This window comes from Oxyura jamaicensis, chromosome 2 (genome assembly GCF_011077185.1).
Source record: "Oxyura jamaicensis isolate SHBP4307 breed ruddy duck chromosome 2, BPBGC_Ojam_1.0, whole genome shotgun sequence".
NCBI lineage: Eukaryota > Metazoa > Chordata > Aves > Anseriformes > Anatidae > Oxyura > Oxyura jamaicensis.
The window spans coordinates 136,091,880-136,118,771 of NC_048894.1; the positions used below are offsets into that span (position 1 = coordinate 136,091,880).

The 26,892-nt window shown below is 43.4% G+C and overlaps 1 protein-coding gene across 2 annotated transcripts in view; it reads right to left on the reverse strand.

The window, feature by feature from the left end:
- Positions 1-8,217: 8,217 nt before the first annotated feature.
- Positions 8,218-26,892, reverse strand: part of NIPAL2 (NIPA like domain containing 2) — a 48,702-nt gene continuing 30,027 nt past the window's right edge. For both annotated transcript variants that reach the window (XM_035319346.1, XM_035319345.1), the window contains exons 5-11: positions 24,881-25,002; positions 19,193-19,289; positions 14,838-14,973; positions 12,353-12,441; positions 10,561-10,624; positions 9,149-9,243; positions 8,218-8,828 (exon numbers count right to left, since the gene is read on the reverse strand). In XM_035319346.1, the coding sequence (XP_035175237.1) occupies positions 8,734-8,828; positions 9,149-9,243; positions 10,561-10,624; positions 12,353-12,441; positions 14,838-14,973; positions 19,193-19,289; positions 24,881-25,002 (698 nt within the window). In that variant the 3' untranslated portion in view covers positions 8,218-8,733. The remainder of the gene's footprint in view (positions 8,829-9,148; positions 9,244-10,560; positions 10,625-12,352; positions 12,442-14,837; positions 14,974-19,192; positions 19,290-24,880; positions 25,003-26,892) is intronic.

Here is a 26,892-nt window from a genome sequence, read left to right on the forward strand (position 1 = left end):
CCAGGTGAACCCAGGGAGGCCCAAGACAAGTCCCAGCTGCTACATGAAGTGCCACCACATCACCCTCTGGATGCAGCAGCAGGGGCATGGCCCAGCAGGAGTCCTCTCCCCCCAGCTGCCCAGTTCTTCCAGTTCATGAAGACATGGCTAGCAATCTCCAGCTCAGATTGGGATAGCATTTCAACTCAGACTTCTAAATTTCATATCAAAGTTTTGACCACTAAGAGGTTCTCTGGAGCAGACTGTACCCTGACCTCACTTAGGACGTATTTTGTGAGCTCTGTGTCCTTTGAAGCCTTGCCCATCGCTGCGGCCCAGGGCTGAAGGGCACCTTCCCAATGCAGCTGGTGGATGGGGTGACATGAAAGGTCCCTAAACTGCTCCAAGCAGCAGTGGTTAAGCCAATGTGAGGATGCTCAGAGCCCGCTGTGTAATATTTGGCTGCAGTCTGGCCAGCATGATGGCAAGCAGCTGGGGGAAAATGCCATTTTTTACTCAGCACAGCCCTTGCAGAATTACAGCTTGCCTGTGCTGCAAGTGTCTAGGTAAAGCATCTGTTAAGTCTGGGATACTTCTGGGATTCCTGCGAGGACTCATTTCACATGAGTAGGATTCGTGTAAGGCTCAGCTGAGCTCAGTGTCTGCAGCATCAGGCCCTGAATAGGGGATGGGGGGCTGATGGTCCTTGGCCAGTTGCCCCAAGACTTCTTTCTCCACTCTTCCTGCTGTTCCAAAGGTGCTCTTTTTGGGCTCCCAAATAAAGACTTTGCTGACCACAGCTGAAGAACAAGGAAACATGATAAATAGGAAAGTAAAAGCCTATTTATCTCTGGCGCAGCCTGCCCTTTTCTAGTCTGGATGGAAAAGAAGACTAAAGTCCACGGAGCCCTTCAGTGAACAACAACCGGCACGACAACAAACGCAGCAAAAGGGAATGCCAAGGTTGTCATCCCCCATCAGCGGTTTGGATGGATTTCACCCTGGGAGAAGCTTTCAGGAGGCTCGAGGCGGAATCTTGCGCAGGAAACAGGTGGTTTGCTTTACCGAGAGGCATGCGTAATGGTCAGGGAGCTGCTCCGCGCCGCGCCAAGCTACAGCAGATGGGCTGCAGCTCGCTCCGCTCCGCTGAAGGATATTTTTCATGTTATGTGTGGAAAAGAGCAGTAACCCTTGTTTGTTATATGAGGCCTTGTAGGACTTTGTTTGGAAAAAAGCCATTTTGAAGATAAAAAAAAGCCATTAAAAATGTGAGTCACTATAATCACATTCAAAGTGCTCCAGCATGGCCTTTTATTTGCAAAGACTTCACTATAAAATCATCTTTTTTTTTTTTTTTTTTTATTCTCTTTTTTTTTAAATGAAGGATTCTACCACATATTACCTTGGGTTAATTGAGGTGACTTTACTGATTTGTTCTTTTTAAATTACTAAAACACCCAAACAAACAAACAAACAAAAGACAACCAAAAATCAAACACCTCAAAGCACAGAACTCAAACCATTCACAGTGCAAGGGTATCAGCAAAATAGCTGTGCCTGCTCTGCAGTGTAACACCGGACTAAGGGCTATAAATGTAACCCAAAATTCTCTCCAACATGAATGCATTTCTTCTCCATACCAAAACGTGGATCCCCAAAAGGGCTGGAGGGGTCCCCTTCCCTGTGCTGGTATCCAGAAGCAGGAGGCACTCAGAGTAGAGACAACTGCAGCCTAAGTGATTGCTGGTCCCTGAAATCAGCCAAAGAAGCCGGGGCTGGCACTAACCTGCTGCTGCCCTTTGGGGTTTGGATGCCCCTTTTGGAATTATCAGGTGCTCACATCCTCCTCTCGGAGAGGAGATGCCCAAGCTGCTCCTTTCAAAATGCAAACTTGCTGAAAAGCTGTGAGCAGCAATGGGCAGAGGGGGCTGAAGCCATTCTGTTGTGTATCACAAATATAAGCACTCACTCTCTTTGGTGAGCTGTCACCGTCCTTGAGGCAAGAGCAATTTATCTGGGCAGGGTGTCCCCACATCCAGAGCCTATTTACTTACTGCACTCCAACCCCATGGCAGGGGTTGGACTAGCTGATATTGAAGGGTCCCTTCCAACCCAAACCATTTCATTTTTCTACTTCCCCGAGCCACCACAGCTGTGTCCATCCGTGGGCCACTTGGTTTCAGGGTTTCCAGCTGTGCTGAGCCTCCCGGGGACCTCTTTGGACCATCACTGATCTCAGGAATGAGTCAGAAGTCAAATCGCTGAAAACTATCTAGGCTGCTGTATCCCTGGGCATGCAAAACAGCCACTGTTAAATCACAGTGAAAAAATAAAAAGTTCAGGCACCTCCCGGGAGAGGTGGCAGCTGGGCTGGGATCAGCTTTGGGAAGAGGGGAAGCCAGGCACCCTGACCACTGCATTTTGGCTCTGGCCCATCTCTGTGCTACTTCCTCATCGGTGTTAAGATTGGATTTTTACTCTGTATTTGGCACTCATAAAGCCAATTTTAGACACTGGAAAAATGGAGATAGAGCAGAAAAGAACCACAGAAAACAACTTGAGGGCTGACCAAAATGTCTGGTGGTGAGAGACTTAAAAGGTCTGTCTGTTTGGCTTAGCAAAAAGCCCAAGTCATCTTACTGTATTTTACTAGAGGGACTTACCGAGTTCTTTAAATCACTGGTGAAAGACAAATAGCTGCAAGGGAGATCCAGACACTTTAAAATAGACATAAGGCACAGTTCAAAAGCAAACAATGACTCATTGCTAGTACACATTGCTAATGGCGTTGGTGGATCCTCTCCTCTGACTCGCAGGAGAGGTTGGTGTGCCTTCTTCTGTAGGTGGGCCAAGGGGCTTACACAGAAGTGCTTGAAGGAAGCTGCCTGGTTGGAGCTGTGCAGGAGGCCAGAAGAGACAACACCAACCTGCCTTCTTGTATCAGCAGTCTGCCCTTATTCACACAGCATCGAATCCTGCCGTACATCCATGCTCCCAGGACCCAGCCAGTGTTTTCAGGACATGGCTGTTAGTTAACTGTTAAATATTGTCTGGAAAAAATAAACACATGGGTAACTGTGATGCTTAGTAATATTAAATCATATTCCTCATCTCCTTTCCCTCGTAAAACACAGAGCAGCTGTTCTTGGAAAACAAAGTAGAAGCTCCAATACTTTGTTGTTGTACTCTATTGCTATATGATGCATTACCAGCAGTAACCTTCAGTGACAGGTAAGAACCGCCTAACAAACAGCCTCTGGGCCATGCAGGCTCTCTCTCTTGTTCTGGGCTGAGTGTACCAGAGCATGTTCAACAGCACAAAGCTCTGGGCCTGGTGCACATGCTATTGAAGCTCAAGAAAAACATTCTGTCTTTTTTTTTTCTTTTTTTTTTTTTTTTTTTCAAATTGAGAGAAAAGTCCTGATCTTGTGTTAGCACTGCTCTGGATGCATGCCCACTAGCTATCAAGCAGAAGACAAATGACAGTGCTGTTCTTTCAACCCATTTAATTATTCTGGCAAAAGACCTGGCAGCAGACTCCAAAGATTTCATCTAGGCAAGGCAATGCCTATTCCAAGAGTGGAAATCTCCAACTGGAGATCTGGCAAGGCCATGTTTGTGCTGGAGGCTTAAATCAATCATTTCCATTTTCCCCAGTGTGACCTAGCAAAATACAGAAATTGGCTCCTTCATCAATGGCCAGAGGCCACTTTTCATGTTTAAGGTATTAGTGCTGCAGGCTGCAGTGATACATTAACTTCACGTTAAACAGTCCGTGTTTAAGCCACCTGTCTGGTCATTCTTTTACAGTAGCTCTACTCTGAAAACTGTCAACAATTGACTTGTTGACACTGTCAACAAGGAGCCCAGGAGGCCACAGTAGCTTACCAGTCTCTCCTGATCTCGTTCCTCTGTGTCCACGCAAAACTCTCCTGCTACCACAATACATTTCCGATTCTGCTGCAGAACACTGTCCCCCCTCATCGTTACCATGTGAAATGACACAAATTCCCCTAGCACCAATGGCCAAGTCCATCAGCAATCAAAATGCTACTGCAGGTCTTGTATTACTAAGTGCACTTTCTCCCTCAAAGGCTTGGGCTAACTTGAGGGTCCTAACTGCAAAACTGGGATGTAGATCAAATAAGAAACCTACTGAGCAGACACCTAACTCTTTATACAGGGTCTCATCTGTTGAGCCTGAAGTTCCTGATGTAATAATTCTGCTCCTGCAGATACCCAGAACTGACCTTGCTTACTTTGGTGGGAATCATGAAGTAAAGGGAATGTAATCCAAGCCTGTAGGTTTGCACAACATCCTTGTAGGTATAAACACTTCTTACGTCAGGGGAAATGTCAAGTCAATACTCTATCTTCTTACAGGGTAAGCCTGTGGTATGTATCCACCACAGAGTCTGATTTCCACACAGAGAGGACCTGGCAAGAGCTCTGCATGGGAGACAGTGCCTGCCAAAGAGGCATCAATAGGATGCTCAAGGGGCCCAGACCCTGTAGACTAGCTCAGCATGTTTCAAAAATATGTTTATGTGCAGCTGGAGAAGCCAGATCAGCTACGTGTCCTCTGAACAGGTCTAACACATGACAAAAGAACAAAGATCATTTCAAAACAGTCATGGCTGCTTACTATGTAGTGGTGTATTTGCCAGTGCTGCCCCTCTGTATGTTACAACTGAATGGTTATTCCAGCCAGGGAGCTTGGAAGGTGCCTCTGTGCTTCCTCCAGCTCCAAAAAGTCGAAACATCTCCCATCTGCCAAGGGAGTGGCTTATTTTCTCTTTGCTTCTTTAGGCAGAGAATGGCCATCCTTCACTTCCAAATTTTAAAAAAGTTTTTTTTTTTTTTTTTTTTTTAAAAAAAAAAAAAATAAAAATATATGGAATCATTGTTTGTTCACTGATGTCCCTAATTTTGCCCCAGAACCCAGAAACATTGCAAACACAGGATTTCTCAAACTCCTGAGAATCCAGAGCTAGGCTTTTCTCTACCTTTTTCTCCTCAAGCAACCTCAGGTTGTACAAATTCCAACTTGGCCCTCCAATAATAATTATGGTAATTAGCCTCTATCTCCTTTGGGCCAGTTCCTAACACAGACCAGCTGATTTCTCCAAAAGGGATAAACAAAAAATTTAAACAAGAAAAAGGCCAAGCCTCAGAGGACAAGCGCAAAAGGGCAAGCTGAAAGACAGCTCAGTCTAATCATTTGCACCCCAGTGTTATCAGAGGTTCCTCTGCAAGCAGCCTTTCAAGATGTGGGTTGGGAGGGAAAAGTGCAAGGGGAGACCATTTTGAGGTCAGAAGTGAGGACATTTGGTCCCAGTCCGTCATTCCAGCATGGTTTATATACAAACTGGAGAGAAAAAAATCAGTCCTTATAATAAGTTGTGTAGTGAAATGCATGCCCATGCTCCTCATTGACCTTAGGCTGCTCCTCGCACCACAGGCTGCCCATCTCAGCCCCACGTGGAGCTGCTCAGTGCTCACCACCCACAGCCCCGTGAGTCTGGCCTAGGGCTCAGCATCATCACCAAATGTCCAAATCGGCCTCTGCTGTGGGGCAGCCCAGTTTGCTAACTCTCAGAGAGCCAACACAGCAGGAAAAATAAATGAGGTGGTTTCTGTGGGGCGAGCGAGATGAGGTGGTTGGTGCACAGCAAGCCATCGGCGGAGCAGGACCTCACAGCCAGGGGGTGAGGTTTTAGCAGCGTTGAACCATCCAAGCAGCTTCAAAGCACAGAAACTCAAGCCTCTAGGAAGGCTGGCATCCCTTCCTTGGTTTTGGGTGACCAGTGCAAAACCTGAGGCCATCAGGAGCTGGGCAGTAGCGAGGAGCAGGCCCTAAGCCTGCCAGCTGAATGCCAGGCTCCTACTATTGGCAGATGTATGAATCAAGTCCAAGATTAAAATATTTTTTGCTAGCTGAAAACACTTGGTAAATGCATCCTGATATTTTATCACAAATAATAACTGCCTAGCTGTACAGCAGAGTTCCCATTTCCAGGCCTGTGGCCAGCTAATACTTCATCTTTTACTGCAGCCTGACCAGCAGTGGAACACAAAGTGAGTCCTGCTGGTTCTGGTCTGTCAGAAATCCCAGGCTGGAGCCAGCTGGGACCACGTGAGATGCTGACTGTCCTGCATGCCTTCCTTCAGCATTATTTCCTCAGATCCCATGGAGTTCAAGAAAGCTCAGTCTGCAGGTGCAAGCTTCACAGTTTGTATCTGGCTCATGTATTTGATGTCAGGAAAAACACTGCGAGAAAATAGCTCACTGGTAAAGAGAAGGCTTCCAAGGACTTTTCTCTGTTCCAGTGAAACTTTTTTTTTTTTTTTTTTTTTTTTTTAGTAAGCATTTGTCTGTGCTGCTTATCACTGAAGAGTCACAAGCAAAATCTGAAAATGACATTGATTAGAAACTGATTCTTGAAACAAATCATGCCCCTTTCTTTGGAGAACAGTATTAAATTCTCATCACCACGTTTCTCTGACCCTGCAATATGTTAATTTGTTGGAACATGCTCACATCTCAAAAATTCTGTCAAATCACAAGTTTTAATTGCACATAATTCCTGCCAGTGTTTTGCTCTATAAATTATTTTTAATTACATGCAAGTTTACAAAAAAACATTTTAACCCTTCAATTTTTGTATAAATCTACAGGAAGAAAAGAAGTGTTGCTTGAGAAGAAATAGGGTAATATGAAATAAATAATAACTTCTGCCATAGATTTTTACATTCCATTTCCTGCTTTGAAGAGAAATTCCTATGCCTGATAGACCTTATAATTTCCTTCAGCCCTCCTAAATCATGGAGACAGATTTCAGAAAGAAGCCAAAGGCCAACAATTTAAAAAAGAAACAAACCAAATCCTTTCCCCCACCACCCCACTTTTATTTCCCAGGTCATTGAATGAAAAACTACAGGCATCCTATTTCCATCTTTAGCACATGGTCTCACTTGAGAATTAGAAAGTGGCTGAAATTTGACTTGCAAGAGGCAAGTGGCATAGGGGGCATATAGACATGCCCGTATCCCCCAGAGAAAGCATACAGAATCAGGTGTGTTTTGCATTTTAAGCTTTAGAAACTTGAACTCAAACTGTAAGAGGGTAAAGGAAGGCCATGGGCAAACAGCTGGTACAAGCAAGGTGCAGACCCTGAGTCTTGTCCTGTGCCAGATGGAAAAGATCCATGCTGAAAAACCACTTCCCAAATCCCCCAAGCCCTGGCTGCCAGGACATCCCTGCATAGGAAAAAATACATCTCTGTGTGCACTTTGCTTGAAGTCAAACTGTCTTATGGTTCCTTGACTGCACCTATTTTAAAACAAATCCCAAAACAAAACACAGAGAGAGTTAGAAAGAGATAGATACATAGAGGGAGAGAGAGCTCATTTCATCTTATCCCACTGAAACAAAATACACACAGCCTGTGGCCCATATCCACTATGGCAGATCAATCCAAACCCAAAAGAATTATCTTGTCCAAGACTTGAGGGTTAGTACCGAATCCTTATCAAGAGCACTCTGTTTCTGCAGAGGAGATGTCTGAGAGGTGATGTACCAGCTGAGATACATCAGTGTTACCAGGCAGGGGTGAATGGGCCCACAAATAATTCCTAGAAGCAGCTTTCTTTCCAGGAGGCTGGAACTGAGGGATGCCGTGACCTCCAAGACTCAAACGCTTCTGCTACAGTCCCCATTACTGTCAGCTCTTCAAATGAGTGTGGAGAGAAATTACCATTTAATGAAGGAAAAATCATGCAGTGACTCTTGTGACTCTGTTTTTTTATAGCCTTTCCTCATGCAAGATAACCATTGGTTTAGCAAGGAGTTGGGATTTGCCCTACTTTTCTATTTTAGGAATATTTTTCAAGATGCATCAAGAGAGGGAGCCTAGATCCCCCATTCCCTCTACAGAACTTTGCACTTCCTTCATTAAAACCCCATTTTCCTGAAAACAGTGGCTAAACCTCGGACTAGGCTATACTAACATATAGTACAGCCCAGTGCACAAGGCATGGGGAGGATGTAAAATGTCACACGAGGTTCCCCAGCTCTGCCATGGCTGGGCGCCTCACAAATACATGCATGTGTGCCTGTGCCTATGTTTGTGACAAATGTTCTTGTCCTTCCCTTTACTTACACAAGTGTTTATTGCCTTTGAAGGTAAGAGAATGTCTGATGGCAGAAGATAATCATGATTTTCCCTCTGCACATAATAAAAATGTACATACGTGTTTATGCATACCGCATATATGCCTACATTTTTGACTCAAGGACAGGAAGGATCAGATTTTTAAAGGTAGTAAACATACAGCAGAATACTTTGAAGTCTCTTATGAAAATCCTCCTCATTTCCCATCTTTGTCTTTAAGCATCTGTGCACATCTGGGGGTTTTCAAAAGCAAAATTTTAAATCCTTTTATGCACCTATTTGCATTTCTAGGCAATTAAAACTCTGAAAATATCCCCAGTCATCACTAAGAGGCATTGATACTATGAGAATGTTCAGATTCATTAACGGTTATTTAGTTTTTCTTAAGGCTTGCTTTATCTTCAAAACACATTTGGGACAGCCAGGGGATAAATTAAGTAGGATTAAATAATGCTATGAGTCATCAACATGCAGGAATTGAATTCAACGTCGACTCGAATATGTCCAATGAAAAGGTGCTGCTAATTCTTGTTCCAGTGCTGTTCCTCTCATTAAGTGGAAGGTAAGGTGCTTTCTTCTTTCAGTTCTGAGTTTTCACTGAGTCATCTTCATTATTCAAAGTGCCATAGCATGAACTATAAGAATCTGGTTGTATTTTGCCTGTCACTTTTTGTCCTAAGGAAATGGGGTGAGAGAAGGGAAAAACAACAACTCTGTGAAGAATTTTAATAAAACAAATCCCCCACCAATCCATCATTTAAACATTCCTTGCTCCAGTAATCATTGTTTTCATTTGACTGGTTGTAACAATAGCTTGGAAAAACTCTCAAAAATTCTTTGAAAAATCTGTTGGGAACAGGAATAGAAATTAAGGGAACAGTATATTTTTTAAACGCAACTAGAGCACATTTCTGACTCAACTCTCCCAGGTCATTACATTATCTGATATCTCATTTTTAAACAGAGAGACAGAAAAAAAAAAAAGCCCTACTTACCAGGAATATGTCCACAGTCAATATAAGGAACCTGTAAATGCTCCTCTTTTTTATTTCTTGCAATTACAAATACACCAAGGAAAGATAGGAGACACCTGCAAAATAACAGTGGCATCGTATTATTAGAAACAGCTCACTGCATCTGAGATGAGAATCTTTTCCCATGTTTCTTTTTCAAGGACTTCCAAACCCGAGCTGCTCAGTTTTTAAAGAAACTTTCCTTCCTGGCAGCTGTATAAATTCATCTTGGGCTCCCTGTCAGACTAGTTTTTGCCTCCTGAAGCTTTACAATCGGTTCCAAAGGCTCCGCAGACAAAATTACAATTTCAGTAATGTATACCTAATCAAATGCCTGCGAGTGTGAGACCGCAGCCTTTGAATCCCTGAGCAAATCTTCTCAGAACATCTAAACTAGCACTCTAGCATTTGCAATTTCATCAACAACTCAGGCTTGTTGCAGACAATCAACATCTCTGTTGTTTTTCTCGTTTGACTGCATGTCTCAGGGGCAAGCAGTAAGCCAGGAGCAATGAGAAACTGCTACGCTCGGATAAATCTTCTATCCGCTCTGTGCTGGACACACGATCGCTGCTTCCTGCCTGCCAAATACCTGGGTTGAATTTGCTCATCTCCATTTTCTGCCACTTTTCCTGCAGTCAAACAGCATCGCAGGTCTGAGCACCTACCCCAGCTTGACTGCAGAGGACAGGATGGAGATGTCTGCAGCTATCAGCCCAGCTATTTGACAGCTCGGTGGCAAGACAGGTCCAGTAGTTCTGGGAGGTGCTTTTAACCATCTCACACCCACCCTCGAGTAATGTTCACCTGTCCCCTGAGTTATTACTGTGCTGGTAGCCAGCAGATCTCTGCTCTCGCAACACTTGGGGCCTTCTTCAAGCATTGTCAGCAGCTTCTTCGCATGCTCTGAACCTTTCAGCAGGCATGCTGTGCCTTCCTTGGCACAGCAAGACCCTTGTAAGCAAGCAGCTCCTAGAACTGCCCACGCCTAATGGCAGCAAAGGGCAGCTGGACACACATGTGGAAGGTAACAGGGGAGGAGATTTCTTGCAGTTGTATCAGCACCCCCTAAAACATGATCTTTGGTAGAGAGCAGTGATTACTCCTTCCTGCAGGAGGAACACATGCTGCTGGTTTTTCATTCCATCATGGGATTAGTAGTTCATAAGTGTCTCACATTTTTACATATTTGGATTCAAAACCAGGCCTCCAAACCCCCGAAGCACAGATATTAATCTTTCCTTTAATGTTTTTTTTTATCCTACTATAATGGCTATTCCATAATATTTTAATAACAAGACAGGTTTCTTCTTACTGAGAAAAGAAGGGCAGTGCAGCGAGGCAGTGCTGTTGCAGTGGAAGCGTTAGTGCAGATTTTAGGCTGACACACTTACCCGAACAGAAACATGAACACGCTCAGCAAAGCTGCACTTTGGAATTCCTGATAAAATATGACCCCTGGAATGTGACAGAAACAAGAATTGCAGATCTTGACTGGATTCCAAGTGATATGAATTACAGCTGGGAGGGTCACGAGCAGTGTCATGCTCAAGTGGAGAAAAAAAATCCCAAATATGGTATTAATACACGTAGCTGTGGGTTCACATTATGTGCCCATATTCCATTATCTAGGCTTTCTCGAGATACTGCAAGGGACTGGAGAAGATTTAGTCTATCAGGTTGGAGCATGTGCTGTGTTAGTAACTGCACAGATGCAGGTATTTTTTTTGCATTGTCAGCAACAGTTTTTATGCAGGTCAAACTCAAGGTCTTATTCACAAGCAGAGTCGTACCAGTACGACTAACCGGTTCTTCATGGATTTAGTTAAGCCACTCCAACAGACCATGTGGACATCTTAGCTACAATTGGGAACAGGTTTTCGATAACTAGCTGTGTCCCTGATGTTTACACCGAGTTAAAGGCTCCAGCAGCCAAGTTTGCCAAATCTCTCCGGCTGAAGGGATCACTAACTCTTCTGGTCACCCCTCTAACAGGAATTAGCACCTCTGCAGTGGAGGTGACAGAACCAGATGTGTATCTGGATCTCAGATGCCCCAGTTCACAGCCAAGTATATTAGCTTTAAACCACTGATGAGCATAGTTTTGCTTAGAAACACCAGAGTGTGAACCAAAGCCACTGAAGCATGACTGTATCTTCAAAGGCTGCAGCTCAGGATGGGGGAATCATGAGAGGAGGTGTCTTCCACAAACACCCCACCAAGATTCATCAGAGCTTGTTCTTCTAAGCCCCACACTGGTTTAACAAACCTGGTGCAAATGCATGTGTATCCAGTCTCAAAGCTATTAAGCCATTCCTGAATAGGTACTTGATCTCTTAAGGAGGCACAAGGCCAAATTCCCCATATGGCTGCAAGAATGCAACCCCCTTTTGGCGAAAGTCTCTTCTCAGTCACAAAGTGTAGGTCTCCTCTAACACAGGTGCCGAGGCAATCTGTGCATGAAGCTAACTCCCCTTCTCATTAATGGCAGCTCTGCATGAGAAACTCCTGCACAGCAATGACAGGAAAGCCCCCAGTGTGTGTTAAAATGAGTCATAAATGTTATAACAACACGATCATTTTGGCTCGTTGCTGATACAGCATCTTAGTCGTCCTCCCTGCTCGTGTTCTTACACTCCGCACCATTTCCAAGATTTGCAGTCCCTCTTTAACAGCACCGAGTTCAGAGTTCTCACCCAGAATAAAATGTTAAATGCTTAAAAGGTCTTTGGAGTCATTTTATTTCCTTCACTTAACCTAGAATTCCACCTTCTGAAACTGAATATACACTAACTACTATGAAACACAGCTGGTTGTCATTTGAGTAGTTTGCCAGGCTGTTAAAATTACTCTACCAGTTCGGATACAGGGAGGCTGGTGTGCACATGGTAAATGCATTTGCTGGATGTCAAGATGAGGCTAAGATAAATGCAGGTAATTCTAGTAAGCCAGCAAGGCATAGCAAGCTGTACATATCAATTCTGGAAATGCTAGAATTTGATGATTTTTATTTTGCTTTGAAAGTTGTGAACTCACTCATTTTTCAGGACATAAACACTTGTCATTTAGGAAAAACTTTTGGCGAAGACAAACATAACTGGTTTGTGGTCCTGTTCAGAGGCAGTGATTCTTGAAAACTTGGTGTGTAGGAAATCATTTTGTAGAGAGAGAAGGCCAGGAACCAACCTGAAACAATGGCGCTTGTGGTGAAGAGCATGAAATTAATGGGCACAACTGCTGTTGCTTCGTACAGATGCATTGCTTGATTCAAGAACCTGGAAAACAAGCGTTATTGCACCTCACGGCTGCAGGATGTTCATTGCACCTTAAGTAAAGTTAGCCAGTTTCTGTCAGTTCAATAAGTGTGACCATTTCTTACCATGACAGCGAATAGCCCTTGACAGATGGGTATGTGTATTCAATTTACTTTCTGGTTTTGACTCTGCTTCAGAGTACAAGCCAATAAGGCAAAGCAAGAAGGTTGGAGTGGATTCTTCTGGCTGTAGACTGCCATTGGAGAGACCTTTGAGGCACTGTTGGAAAAAATGTCTGCCACAGATAAGGAAGGAATGCTTGGGTATTGCTGCCGATGGTGCGCCTCAGCTCTTGGAAGTAGTGCTGCCTGCAAGCAGCCAGGGACAAGTCGCTCTAAATTAAACAGGTTGTGTAAGGGTAGATTTCTAGCATGGACATGTGTATGAGTCCTCATAGGAACTGTTTCACTTAGCTGAATCCCACATTGCTGTTGCTGCTTTATCCAACTTGGCTAAAACACGTATTTGTATGTTTATCCATGCAATCACACCCCAGACACACTCTGTCCTGCTGGGGAAGTCCAGGGAGGTGTCTCCAAGCCTTGGGTTGGAAACTCTCTGCCTTCCTCCTCAGAAAGGAGACGCAAACCCTCACCAGAAGGGTGAGGCAAGAGCATGCAGGACTACATGAGCTAAACTGCACACAAACCTGCAGGACCAAAACATTGGTCATGGAGCAGCCCACATAGTCCGCATCAGTGGACCAAAAAGCCAGAGCATTAACCCACTTGTAAGGAGACCAGAGCTATCAACATGTACCCACGAGGTGATGAATCATGAGTGCGAACTCTCGGATGCACCAGCAGATACTCTGTTATATGAACAGGGAATTTCAAACCGAAAGAGAAAAATCAAGGGACTGCAGAGTGTATTCAAAATCTATAAAAAGAACCACACTTAAATGTTTCACTGGTACAATATATGTGAACAGTAAAAATCCAAGCTTGGATCTGTTTTAGCCATTAAAGTAATTGCATGGTTATTTTAGCAACTGTTGAACAGTCTCCATGGTGCTTTAAAAATAAAGAAATCCTACATATCCACACGATAGTCAGGATTTTGAAGTCATTGAAAACACCTCATTATTTTCTCCCATTTGCAACAAACTCGGTCACAGAGACTAAAATAGTGATACCAAGGCCCAGCACTGAATCCAGGAGGATGTAGCAGCCCAGGCTGCTGTAAGCTAACCTGACAGTCAAATAAAATAAGAGAGGAAACAAATAAAATGAAAAAATTAGACTGACAGCCCTGTCTCCATTAGAAAATGTGTCCAACAGAGGAGAGTGGAAGAGACATTGACTTCAGGGAATGAAATGGGCACATTTTAATTTTGACCCAGCAAAAGAAGGAAAGAACTGGCAAGAAGGAGAGGTTAATTCAGCACCTTCCTATTCACCAAACTTTTATTTCCTATTTTAAATGCCCTGAGCCATTCTCCCAGCGCAAAGACAAGCTGGATGTAAATCACTCCTTTATCTGTTACAGCGGAGTTCCTGACTCAGCCATGGAGAGTCACTGCACAATAATGCACGGGCTTTCTGATCCCACATGGGAATGGTGTGTTCTGCCACGGGAAAGCTGGGTTGGCTCTTCTACCGGAAAATAATCATGCAAGTAAACACTGGAGCAGTCTAGATGAGATTACTGAATGATGCTATCAGCACCTGAAGCGCAGGGACCAGTATGAAGGGAATGGACTCTCTGTTCAGCTGCAAGTCATATTTTACCAGGCTGCCACCCTCAGCAATCTGCAAAGGCAGCATAAAACAATCACTTAACAGGCCAGAGGCCAGCAGGGAAAACTCTGATGTCCCCCACTCACCAAAAGCTAACCATTTCCTAAAAAAAACCAACAACACACAGACATACAGGATAGCAAAGAGCAACATGCAGATTTAACAGAAGCAGGGAGATAGTGAGGGTAAACTCTCTTCCAGAACAATCAGTAACATAAGCTAAGGAAAAGAGGTGCATAATGAGGGTAAATGTGGCCATTTGATTATTCAGTAATGAAGATTGCTGAAAGTAACAACAACAATAACAAAAGTATCAGGAACATAAATTTCATTTAATGAATCCGATACCTGTGCCAAAACGAGCACAATGCCTGGGAAAACCTTGTATAAGGTGATAATGAGAGGAGGTAGCATCTGTGTAATTAATCAATTATAAACTGAGACATAAAGCCTAAATAAACAATATAATCAGCTGCAGGCAATTCATGCATCTGTCAAGGCTCTGTCAGGAATTTGTTACCTGTAAGTGCAACTTGTATCTGGAGTCGGTATCAGCACTGAACAGCACTGGCAGATAAATGGGCACAAAGGTGAGGAGGTAAGTAGAAACTCACTTACTTGACTTGGAAAACACAAGAAGTTGCCATTAAAATGAGCATGATATAAAAAACGGGATAAGTGAGCTGCATTTTCCCCTTCACAGAGAGTGTTATCATGCTGGCCACGGCCTTTACAGCGATGACTGTCAGCGATGCTGAAAGGGAAAGGGAAAAATTAGCAGGGCAGGATTCTCAGCAGTGATCTCAGAGCATCAGTGAGAGGGGTGCCACAGGCCTGATAGCTTAAGAGTTGCTGAAGTGGAGTTTGGGCACCTAAAACCAAGCATGTGGTTTTATCAACACTCACTAAGTTACTGCCTAAACTCAGAGCGATCTTAGCTCTGTGTGTGTTGTGCTTTGCAGTTCTTTTAGCGCTGGGTCTGCCACCCTGCATCTGTCCCAAGGTTCTGCAGACTGTCTGAGGTTAGAGCCTGATAAAACCTTGCAAGGTAGTACTGTGTGTATGTGAGAGAGAGAGGCTGAGCTGCAGTTGAGGAAAGAACTGCATCCATTTCCCACTGCAAGGCACATACCCAAAATGCTGGGCTACCAGGCAGAGGTGCTACAACAGCCTCCACATCTCCCAGACGCACTTTATTTAGCCCCAGCTGCTAATTTGGAGCCCTTACTGCATTATTCAGGAGAGGGGCTGAGAGGTCTTGTTATCCATGCGGAGCAGCTGGGGCACCTAATTGCACCCTGCCTGTGACACCAGCAGCCAAAAATAGCTGCTCGCCCTCAGGATTTCTCTGCTGAGACAGGAGATGGTCAAAGCAGGTCAGAGACAATTTTTGGGATCACGTCACCAGGGACATAACTCTCCCCACAGGCTGCATCCAGATTCCAGGTAGCAAGCACAGGGGTCTGCACTGCATTTCAGGGGCCAGGCTCTTAAAACCATCACTGGATCTAGCCCCCAGAATAGTGTGTTTTCAATCCATTTGGTCACTGTCAGTGCATCACCACACACAAAAAAAGTCCCCTATAAAAGAAAGCAGACAATGCTTTTGATATGTATGTCACCAGGGCAGAGAAGTTTTGCAATGCACATCTTTTGGAACAGAGGCTGACAGCTGAGCTCAGAGTTGCTTTAGATTTCCTTTTGGAGAGCGCTCTTGGTTTGTTGAAGCAAAACCAAGTAGGCTGTGGTTACTGCAAGGAAAATGTAACAAATTCAAAACAAACTAAAAATGGTAAGAAGAGTCAGGGTGCAGAGATGACCTTCGAAGAGAGGTAATTCATCGTCAGGAGCACCGTCCCCCAGCTGGGATCCAGTTCCACCCTCTTCCAGAGCTGGGGGGTGTTGGATTTCCGTGTCTGATTCATCCTCCTGTCGCTACAAAAATTCAGGTTGGCAAGGAGAGCTGCACTGTGCAAAGAGTTCAGGCCAGGGGCTGGGAGAAAAGGTGGGGGAAGAACGGATTCAGGTCTGGGGTTTTGATTTCAAGCATGTTTCTTACAGCAAGTCTGAAAGTTCAGGAGGAGTTTAAGAATTGCATATAGCTGGTGATGATCCTGCTCCCCATCATGAAACTCTCTGCTTTAATGGTTTTGCCCCTAGTGCTTCACCTCCTGCTTTGCCCCTAGTGCTTCACCTCCTGTACAGGTAATTGAAATAGGTGGTGTGGTTTACCAAACACAGCAAGAAAAGTGAGCAGATTAGGTCAAATCCTGGCCTGCACTGGGGCTGATAATATGATAAAAAGAAAAAACAAACAAACAAACAAACAAAAAATACACCCAAATCCCACCTCCACAAAAACTGATACTTGCATTGTAACATGGGATAGTTATTTACTTCAAAAGAACATTTAGAGGTAAAAATCAGTGGTTTGAATTGTCCAACTAAGAGTAAAGATTGCTGAAAAATTCTTCCTGATGAAGGGGCAGTTTCTATCCCTTATAGTTAAAAAAAATAAAAATAAGAAAAAAAGCATAAGGTTTTGGTTTTATTTTTGGTTTATGTTGTTTGTTGTTGTTGTTTCGGTTTTGGTTTGTTTGAAATTTGGGATGCTCTTTTAGTTAATGTTGCCCTGGAACAGGTTTCAAAACCTAGGAAATGTTTTTTCTATCTCTGATAGAACAATCCCCCCAAAGCTAGCGTGACAAATGATGTCACTTTCCAGCTGTTAGAGCAGGAAACTCAGAAATCCCACTTTAATCTGAAATATTTCCCTCCAAACTTATGATAACTCCCAGTATATACATGAGGTAAGATAATTCTCACCAAATCAACTTGCAGGCTTACAGTAAGCAAAATATGTTCAGGTTTTACAAACACCTCTGTAATTTCTTCATAATGAAAGCAGCTTTAATATCCAATGAAACACAAAAGCTGCCTTTTCTTTAAAGAAACCTTTCTACATTTTATTTACATCTGTATGAACCCTCCGCTGGGAATGTATCTATTCAGTTGTTAGAAAAGGAAGAAATCCCCTTCCACAAGCTGCCCCTGAGAATATTCTGCATGGAGACTCCCACCCTTGTCCACCTCTCCTGCAGCCAGGCCCTCCAAGGGCAGTGAACGTGTCGGATGGTTTGGAGCCCCCTCTCAGCATCCCATGGCTTTGCCCAGCACAAAGTCAGATACAAAGCAGTGTGGCTTTGCAGGGACTACAAGGCACCAAGACAGCTGCAAGAGCTGGAGCCAGCCACAGTTCTGCATCTCCTGCTCAAGGGAATTGTCAGGATTTCAAAAGTTCCCATGAACCCGGATTTGTTTGTTTGTGTCTTTTCTAATAGAGCAGAAATAATGACACATTTTTCCTGAAGCTGCATATGCTCACCAAAACCTCAGCAGCCACCAGCTGAAGTTGTTGTTTTTGCTTGATTTCAGCCTGACCACCAAGCTGCAGTCAGTGCCTGCTGGGGCATGGGTTTGCAGCTCTGCTGCTGTTCAGCAGCCCCACGTGTCCCTTTGGCACCAGTGGTGTCAGGGCTGGCAGGCTCCACAGCAAAATTAGCACAGGAGGCTTCACAGCCCGAAGGACCAGGTCTCCTAGACTTAGCCCAGAGCAGCCTTCCTGGTGGGTCTACCCAAAACTGCACCAGTTGAGTGTGGAAATCCATCCTGAGATCTTCAGCCCAGCATCACAGCAGGACTGGAAACCCTGCGAGCTCTGCCAGAGCTGCCAGGCTCCATGCTAGGACCTGAGGGTTGGCTGGGCTTGCACTCTCTCTCCTAAACCAAGAGCAGTTAATAAGACTGACAGCTTCTGGGGGCTCTTCAGTCTCTTCCTCATTCAGGGAGCAAGGCAATCCTTCAGAGCTACTGACCTTCATGTTCTTGGTGCTGGGAAATTTAATGGGTGGACTGTCCCAAAAAGGTAGATCTGAAAGAAAGTCTGAGCTTTTCAGCTGGGTAAGAAACCAGGCAGGGATCTGGAGGAAGGTGGTTGAGAAAGCTGCAAGGGTTTTACACATTCAGTTAAATCTAAATAATGTAACTGGTAAACTTTACTGAAATTGAGTTGAATCAAAACTATTCAGACCACCTCCACTAGAAACATGTTCTGTAAGTCTTTGCAGGCTCCTACATGCACCCACTGAACTCAGTGAAAAGATAACCATTGACTTCAAATGAGCAATGGTCAATGCTCAAACACCTTTCACTTCAACCAAAAAAATGTGGTGTCCCACCAGGGCTTCATAGACAAGTTTACAAGACAAAGATGGGAAGATATGGGCTCAGCAAATTCTTAATATACACCTGCAGGCAGAACTTTAGAGACAGCCTTCTGACATTTTACAAAACCGGTTCAAATTTGACTATATTGAAAACTGCCTGGTTAAATGACCTCCCTTGTTTCTTTGGGTATTGATTATTTTCTGCTGGCACCATGAATCACAGGATTCAGTGACCCACTGAATTTTTTTTCTTCTTTCAGAAAGGTGGTAAAGTACAAATGTCGCATATGCAAACAGGCAGAGATACTTCAAAGAAAAGCTCCCATACAGACATGGGGTATCACTGCGTATGCTTACAGTGTGCTTACAAGGCCTGAAACTGCTCTGGCTTACAGAATTGATTTTCACAGCTAGGCCTGTTCTACACAACAGTTTCAAACAGCCTGCTTCCCTAAGATCTAAAGTCAAGGTGTTAGTTAAATAAGGTTCAGAGCACCCTTGCTCACGCCGTGTTCATATAAGGAAAGCTGTAAAAAGAAATAGTCCCAGCAATAAGCACAGAAACTATGTTCCATAATTGGCTTTCTCTTCAAAAAGACCACAGCAAAATGATGTGAAATGTTTCAGTGATTCTCCTTCAGCACACTACTTTGAAGTGGCCCTAATCTAAACTAGCTGGGGGGGACTGAATGACAAGGAATTATCAAGTAACAGACAGGAACATTAAAGTGAATAATATGTTCTTACCCAGTAGTGCTACCATCATTAACAAAATCATTATGTGCTTCACAGCCTTTCTTTTGTAAAAATAGAGGAGAATGCAGAATGTTATAATTTCTAAAATCTGGAAATAAGAGAAGAAAGTTAGAGCTGTAAAGCTGTGTAATAAATGCTTCATTCAAAGTCTTTGAAATGTCTCATTTTTGCAATTCTAGCTGTATTTTCTCACTGGTAGACTTTTTAAGGTGACAGTAAATATATCCATGTTTAGTGGAAACATTTTTTTTACAGAACCTCTGTGTGTATAATTCCTACAGAGTAAGGAATTACAAAGCAAGTTCCTTCTGCTTACCTGGAGGAACAGCAGCCTCTCCTCCTAGCTATGGCATTGCTAGTGTCACCCTTTGTGACAAGCAAAATTATTTTTGCTACCCTCTTTGCCCTTCTCCCCCATCCTACTCAGGAAAATCCCCCAAAGCACCGTCTTTTTGCTCAGCCTTTCTGCCATACATCATAAGGGAGAAAGCACTTGTTTCCTGTGGTGGTTCTCAAATCGCAGGCTACCTGTCAGGAGCTACCTGGAAAAGCTCAGTGACACACTAGCAGACCACACTGCAGGACATCTGCAGCTGCCGAAGCAGTTTTCCTTGCACTGTGCACGGTCCAGACAACTCCCTCAATAACATCTGACAGACGGTTAAATTTACTGACTTGCTGTTAACGTGTCTCGTTGCATCATCATCTCAGCAGAAGCTCCCTGCTAGCATCAGCTGCCCAAGTCACCACTACGCCCTTCTCTGTGCTGAAAGGCTGGGCAGATGAAATGGCTCCAGGGAGCGACTCAGCTTCCAGGCCCACACGTCTCAAAAGCGTGGGTATTCCCCCTCCAACCCACGGCATAAGGCAGTTGCCCAAATGCCTCTCTTTGCCTAAAGGAAACAGGGACTGCAAGTCCAGAAAACTCCCGTGAAGCTCAGAGGGCTTTGAAAACAGGAACGCTGGGACCTCTGTGTTGAGGGGTGACTTAGAGACTGCATGGAGAAAGAGAAGTTTGTTTGTGCACATCAGGAGTAACCGAATAGGAAAAAATAGACAGAAATTGAGAATGTCATCGTTACTGAATCTGGTTACTTTCGTTGTTTAACAGTGAAACAAGTCATAGAAAGTCCTCGTATCTCGCCCCTTGGTTCCGTCACCAACATGCCATTTTATATTTTATAATGCCACTCCACTCTTCACCCAGCACTAGAATAAAAAAGACCTGGGTGTTGCACTGCTGAAATCTCAAAAGAAGCAACTGAGTGCTTTGCAGCAGCGGTTATATAATGCAACATAGCTAATTTCTCATTTTAGAGAATGAGTGCACTAGGAAAGCAGTCATCAGCTACATTTAGCAACTAAAATTCTGTACCACTATCACACCTCCCCCAGTTTAGTAGTGTACAAAAATACGAACAGAACATAGCTATGCTTTTGATTTGCATAGCTATTCACTTTTGATTTACCTTCACACTGATCCCTTGCTCCCAAAGGCAGCTGAGAGACAACAGCATCTCAAAACATGACAAATGCAAATTTGGATTTTATACCACCTTCCTTTAAAAAAAAAAAAAAAAAAAAAAGACAAAAAACAAAAACCACAAGCATTTATCACAAAATAAACAAATAAATGACTTTGTTTTTTGTTTGTTTTTGTAAACTGTTCGAATGTAAGAAAGCATTTTGCTTCTCGTTGAAAAAAATGCATTTCTGGGCTAATCCTGGTCCAATAATATTTGCAATCTCCTGCGGAGTTTTGTTCTCCTCTCCCTCCAGACCAATTTCCCTTCCCCTCAGGCTTGCACCCAGAGGTGAAAGGCAGGACATCATATGGTAGAAAAGTGGCCTGTGCCTCCGTCTCACACCAAGGAACTTCGCCAGACTCTGCCTCTTCATTCAACAGCACAATGCTGGGTATGTCTGAATTGGGAAACAAGGCAGAAGTCATGCTAGGAACTGAAGACTTGTGAGTTCATCTTGGCCTCTCTGTGGAAAACTGCAACAGGGTTTTGAGGGAACTCAAGAGGAGAAGTAAAGGTAGCAGATTTGCTGTTTGTGCCCCTGGCAAACACATCCTAGGGCCAGAGGGGAATATCATGTTACCCAGCTGCAGCTACAACAGCATTCAGATTGCTTGAGTTGCTATTTTGACAGTGAACAATTGCTAACAGAATGGAAGAAAGCTGTGCTAAATAAATATCACCCACATGGAAAGGAACCCATGCTAAGAAAGAAGCTGCAGAGATGTTCCAGGTGTCCTCGTCCACGACGGGCACACAGGGTGGTGCTCGGGGACAGGGACCCTGCAGGACCCGCTCCCCTAGTTGCATGTGCAAACCTGAGCACCCATCGCCTCCCCCAGCCCCTGGGACTGGTTGTCAAAGAGTGTGTTAAACCCATGAGATAGCCCTGCTGTAAGCCACCAGCTATACCTCAGGTATCGATCCATTTTGTTTCCCCATGGCGACCGTGATAGATCCAATCACCACAGAAGAAAAGGGAAGCATCATCATCTGCCCTGTCACTTAGATTTCAAACAGTCTTCCACAGAACAAGCCCAGGGATCATCGCTAGCCCAAACTGCTCCATAACGCCAGCTCTGGCACTCAGCACCCTCTTCCCCGACCCCCAGAGTGGCAGGTAGTGCTGAGCACCACCAGTCTCAGCTGAAGCAGGTTGCCACTGCTAGCTCCTTCCACGTTGGTCCTCATCCTGTCATCAGCTCATCTCTTGCCAATGCTAGCAAACCCACCAAAAAAACTCTGCTCTTGCACTCTGAGCATAAAATTCAAACAATTATTTCTCACTTCATGCTGCTCAGAAGCCAAATTTCTCCTCCCACCAACAGGTCACCTTGAATCAGCAGACAAGGGGGAGGACATTGCACTGAAGTGGGGTGTATGGCTCCCGACAGGACCTCCTGGGGTGTACTGGCTGTTACCTGTGATTGTGTCTTGAGAATTACCCAAAATGGTGCTTGGGATCATAGTCGATAGCTGTGGCCGTGTTAAATATAGAGACCAGGAATGGGAAGCATGTAGATTTTATCAGCTTCATATATTCTGCTTAGAGGAACTGAAGGAACTTGACCTGTTTACAATCACTTTCACTGTTATAACTAATCTGTACTGAAGTCTCCTCAAGCCCACATTATCAACATTTTTAAAATTGTGATGTTTTCCATGTTTCTAAGTATTACCAGAAGGCACCAGAACAAAATACCACATTGTCTGCCTCAACAGTTTTTTCTGGGACATATAGCAAAACAGGGACCAACGAACCAGGAGGGTCTTCTAGGCACTTTGAAGGAAAAGCAGAAATGCTTTGAACCTGATTTTACAGAGATTAAATATTAACAACCCAGTGTTCGCTACACTACTGTTTAGGGAAGCCTAAGAGCTACATCCATAATTGATGTCTTCTGTAGTGACTCAAAGTGCACATAAACAAAAAAAAAAAAAAAAGAAAAAAAAAAAAAGCAAGCTAGGACAGTGATTCTTGCTCAGACATGAGTATGCTACTGCAAAGCTTCAGAAGGTGACTCAAAGTTGTCTCATGTGGGAACTACAGGCTATTTCTGCAGAACTCCTCTGATGCCAGTGGAGTGCCACATGGGGATGGTTTATCACCCACACAGAACATTTTGTACCACTGGGGCTTTGTATTTCTCAGCAGACCACACTTCAGGGCTACTTTTAGAAAGACTGTTGGACTGCATTATACTGCTGTACTGTCTCCTTTCTATATATATTTATACTGGAAACTCTGCAACTTCTGCTGTGCTTTTTTATATATCGGCAGTCAACCTGTGCTAGAAATTTTACAAACAAATACAAAGAACTAGTTCCCTTTCCAAAGAGAATGTTGACAGCAGGGTTTGCTTGAACTTCCAGCAGCCTATCAGGCTAATCAAGCTGATATCTTAGGGTCTCTTGTGGAGCCTTTCACTCCTCCCTTTTCTTTTGACACAAGAAGCTCAAACCAGATGAATCCAGGGAGCAGAAGGAACAAATCAAGCTTGATCTGTTGTTGAGACAACAAGACTTGCTGTATAGTTGCTCCATTCTACCCTGTAATCCATGCTGTAGAATTGGATGCTGGCTAAAGCAGGCAAAAGAGAGAGGAGGAGAAAGAAAGTCCTGGGGTTACCCATCAGCTCCTTATAATTTCTCCTAAAAGAATACAGGACAGTCTTCCCAGGCATTCAACTGTGTTCTTCCTGAAACAAAGTCAAAATGTCCTCAGATAGGGAAAAGCCTTTTTCAGCTACCTATTAGCTTTAAGAAAATGTGAACACCAGACAGCACAGAAATTTCTGGTGTAATGGGGGTGGATGAGGAGTTGTCTCCTTCCACCATCTCTACACAAAAGTGTGAAGCAGCAGTTCAAAGTTGGTGCCTAAAATAGGCTGTACCTACAGGTGGAAGTGGATGGTAGAAGGGTATATTCAGTAGGAAAAAGACAGGGTCTTCCAGCAAGCAGCAACTTAGCCTTCTGTTCTGAACTGCCTCCTAAAAGAGTCCCTCTCCCTCTGCTAATTCCATGGATTTTCTGAAGCTCTTGCTGAGGCTGAAGATAACCTCACTGAGCACCACAACACTTCTGGGCATTGCCTGATTGAAAGTGTGTGCCATGATCTGTGGAGCATGAGCATTAATTTCTTTCATTGAGCTGGATCGCCAGCTTTCAGGAGCTTTGAAAATACACAGAAATAGAGCAAGAGGATCAACTTTTGTTTTGTGTTAGCATGTACTTTCCGCTTAATCAGTAGTCTCGTGGATAGCCAAAATGCACTGAAAGCCTGCAGGCTGGCTAAAAGATTAAGATCCTTAATCTGTCTACTCAGTGGCTTTCTAACTCAGCTTCCTACTGAGAAAAACCTATGTGCTAATAATCTAACCCACGTGAGGCACTCTAATGGGGCAAAAGTAACCACTTCTGAAACTCCCATATTGCATCTTCTGCATTCAGCTGGAGGAACAAATTTTTGGCATTCCAGAGGGGAAGAGAGGGAGAAATTCCTCTTACTCACTCTTGTCTTATTCCTGATGTTAATTAGGTACATCAAAGAAGATTAATGGAATTTGAAGTTTGTATACAGATACTTTAATCAAAATGGTATTTTGTGTTTGAATTCAAACTCAGGTTCAGATTAACCTGAGTGGCAGTGAAGCAGTCCATCTCTCCACATTTCAGCTCTGTACAAAACTCCTTTTGGACAGCCTCAGCAACATGGGGATAGAACAGACGGATATGATAGAATAAAGCAGGATCAAGAGGACACATAGCCTAACTTTCAAAAGCAGAATTTCATCAAATTCCAGGAAAGCACTGTAACTAATATGTATATGCAGACAGTATGGCACGAACACATACATAGGAAATATAAGCAGTGCCAATATTTAGGTTTTCCCTCAAGCCCACTAAAAAAATAAACTCTTCCTTTCTCATCAGTCCTGTACAACTGTGACTTTCCCCTGGCTCCAAAGACATCTTTTGGTTTGTCAGATTTTCAGCTTGGCAACTAGGACGATGACCCAAAGACTTGCTCTCTCTCCTATGATAACCACACGGGGAACAATGCATGTATCTTCAGCAGCAGCTTTTCTGCCACTAATTCATAATGCTGCAAAAAAACAGTTCTTGTTTAAGGAGGAGTGTGAACCAAATACTCACCACATATACCAAGAAAGGCCAGCTTACTAAGTTATTCTGTACTTGTCTTGCTGTGAGCTCTTGGGGTACATTTGGAGCAAATGTCACCAACAAGTATGTCCCTGCTACTGCCAGTGTTCCTCCTTTAAAAAAAAAAAATAAAGTATTATTTTGGTACTACACATAATCATGGTCATTGCTCTCCATATTACTTGGAAATAGCTTTCAGAAGAAAACTGAAGTCAATTTAATCAGACCTGGGCTTAGGTATTTGGACTGCCTGGCATTTGTGGTCCTATCTATTATAATTTTTAATAAAGACCCAACGTATCTGGTATAGTTTTTATTAAAGACCCAAAGGATTCTGGAAATATGAAAAAAGCTGTCAGTAAAGCCTCATGGATTAGGGTTCCAATGCAGCAACACAGTTTCCAATATGCTCAATTCTAATACCAAGTGCATGACAAAAGAGAATCTATCCTTTGTATTTCTCACGGGCACAAAGCCGGTCACATAAACTCCTAAAATGAAAGGACAAGTTGCTTACTGAGGCAGACAGTTAGATCATTAACCAACACAAATATTCACTGCTCTCCTGAAGTCACTGTGGTCACAGAGGTCTGCACCAGCTACAGACCTGCCCTGGAAACATTAAGTGCAACAGATATGTTCCAGTCCAATGCTTATGTGAAGCTGTCACAAAGCCAAAATTTTGGCCACTCTGTTGCATTTGCAGACCTATGAACTGATTTATAAAAAGCTGATTTGAAAAAACACACACACACACACACACACACACACACACACACACACACACACACACAAAAAAAAAAAAAAAAAAAAAAAATCCTGTTCAGCCATTGGGTTGCTGGGGCCCCTTTTCAAGGTCGAACTTACATTATTATGCTTTTAATAAAAATCTGGAAGTTCTGCTTTGTGGACAGCCAGCTGACAAACACAGATGTTCATTGAGGTATCTAGATAGAAGTGAGCTGATCCTGAGCTCATAAGCTGTATTGGATTAAGGAAGATATTAGATAATAATTTTTTTTTTTTTTCAACTAATCTTTAGAATTCTTGGCAAACCTATAAATTGGTATGGAATACAATGCTCAGGAATACAAAACAAGCACATCCGGAGGACTTTGCTGGCACTGCTATTGCACACAGTTTCTTTGGAAAAGCAGAACTGTTCTATATTTATGTGCTTGCAAAAACATCACCATATTTCCCATCATACAGCTCATTCCTATGGAATGTAGCAACATTGTTAAATCTTTCTTGCAAAGTCTAACTCACAGAAATAAAATAAATCAGTGCTGAGCACTACTTAAAGAAACACACAGTGTATAAGGCCATAAGTGAAACATGATCAGGTTGAGGGGAGGGAAGTATTTTGAATGTAGCAGCTGAGTTGGCAAACCTGGATCCCAAACCTAAATAAATGTTATAGAATATTCTTGGAACAATACTGAACAAATCTCTCCAAAACATTCATGAGAACAGCTGGGTTGTCCTTATTATAGTATGGACAAACAAGCCTAGACGCTAGGAACTCCACAGTAACACCCGATGCCCCATGACCACATCAGGTGCACTGTCCCTGTCGAGATGCCTTGGTGTAAATCCCAGACTCTGAAATCTGCTTGTCTCTCACTACTACAAGCAGGGCAGTTTTGATATGCAAAAAAATCTTGGACACGCAAAAAAATTTGACATGCTTTTGCAATGAAGACCATGTTTCCCAACAAAACTCTTGACAACACGATTATTTGCTCTTTGAAGTGATAAAATTAATACCAAAAGGGAAGTTGTCACTTTTAATTGGGCTTGAATTTTTGTGCAATATCTATGCAGTAAGAAAAAAAAATCTTATATTTGAATGAATAACTCAATAGTATCATTGTTTTTATTAGAATTGTGTCGTACTCATAAAGATAATACTAAATACAACCTCAGAGGCAAAAGCAGACAATGACAATAAATTTGAGCAAAAGGACACATAAGGAATGAATTATGGTTATAGGAGCAGA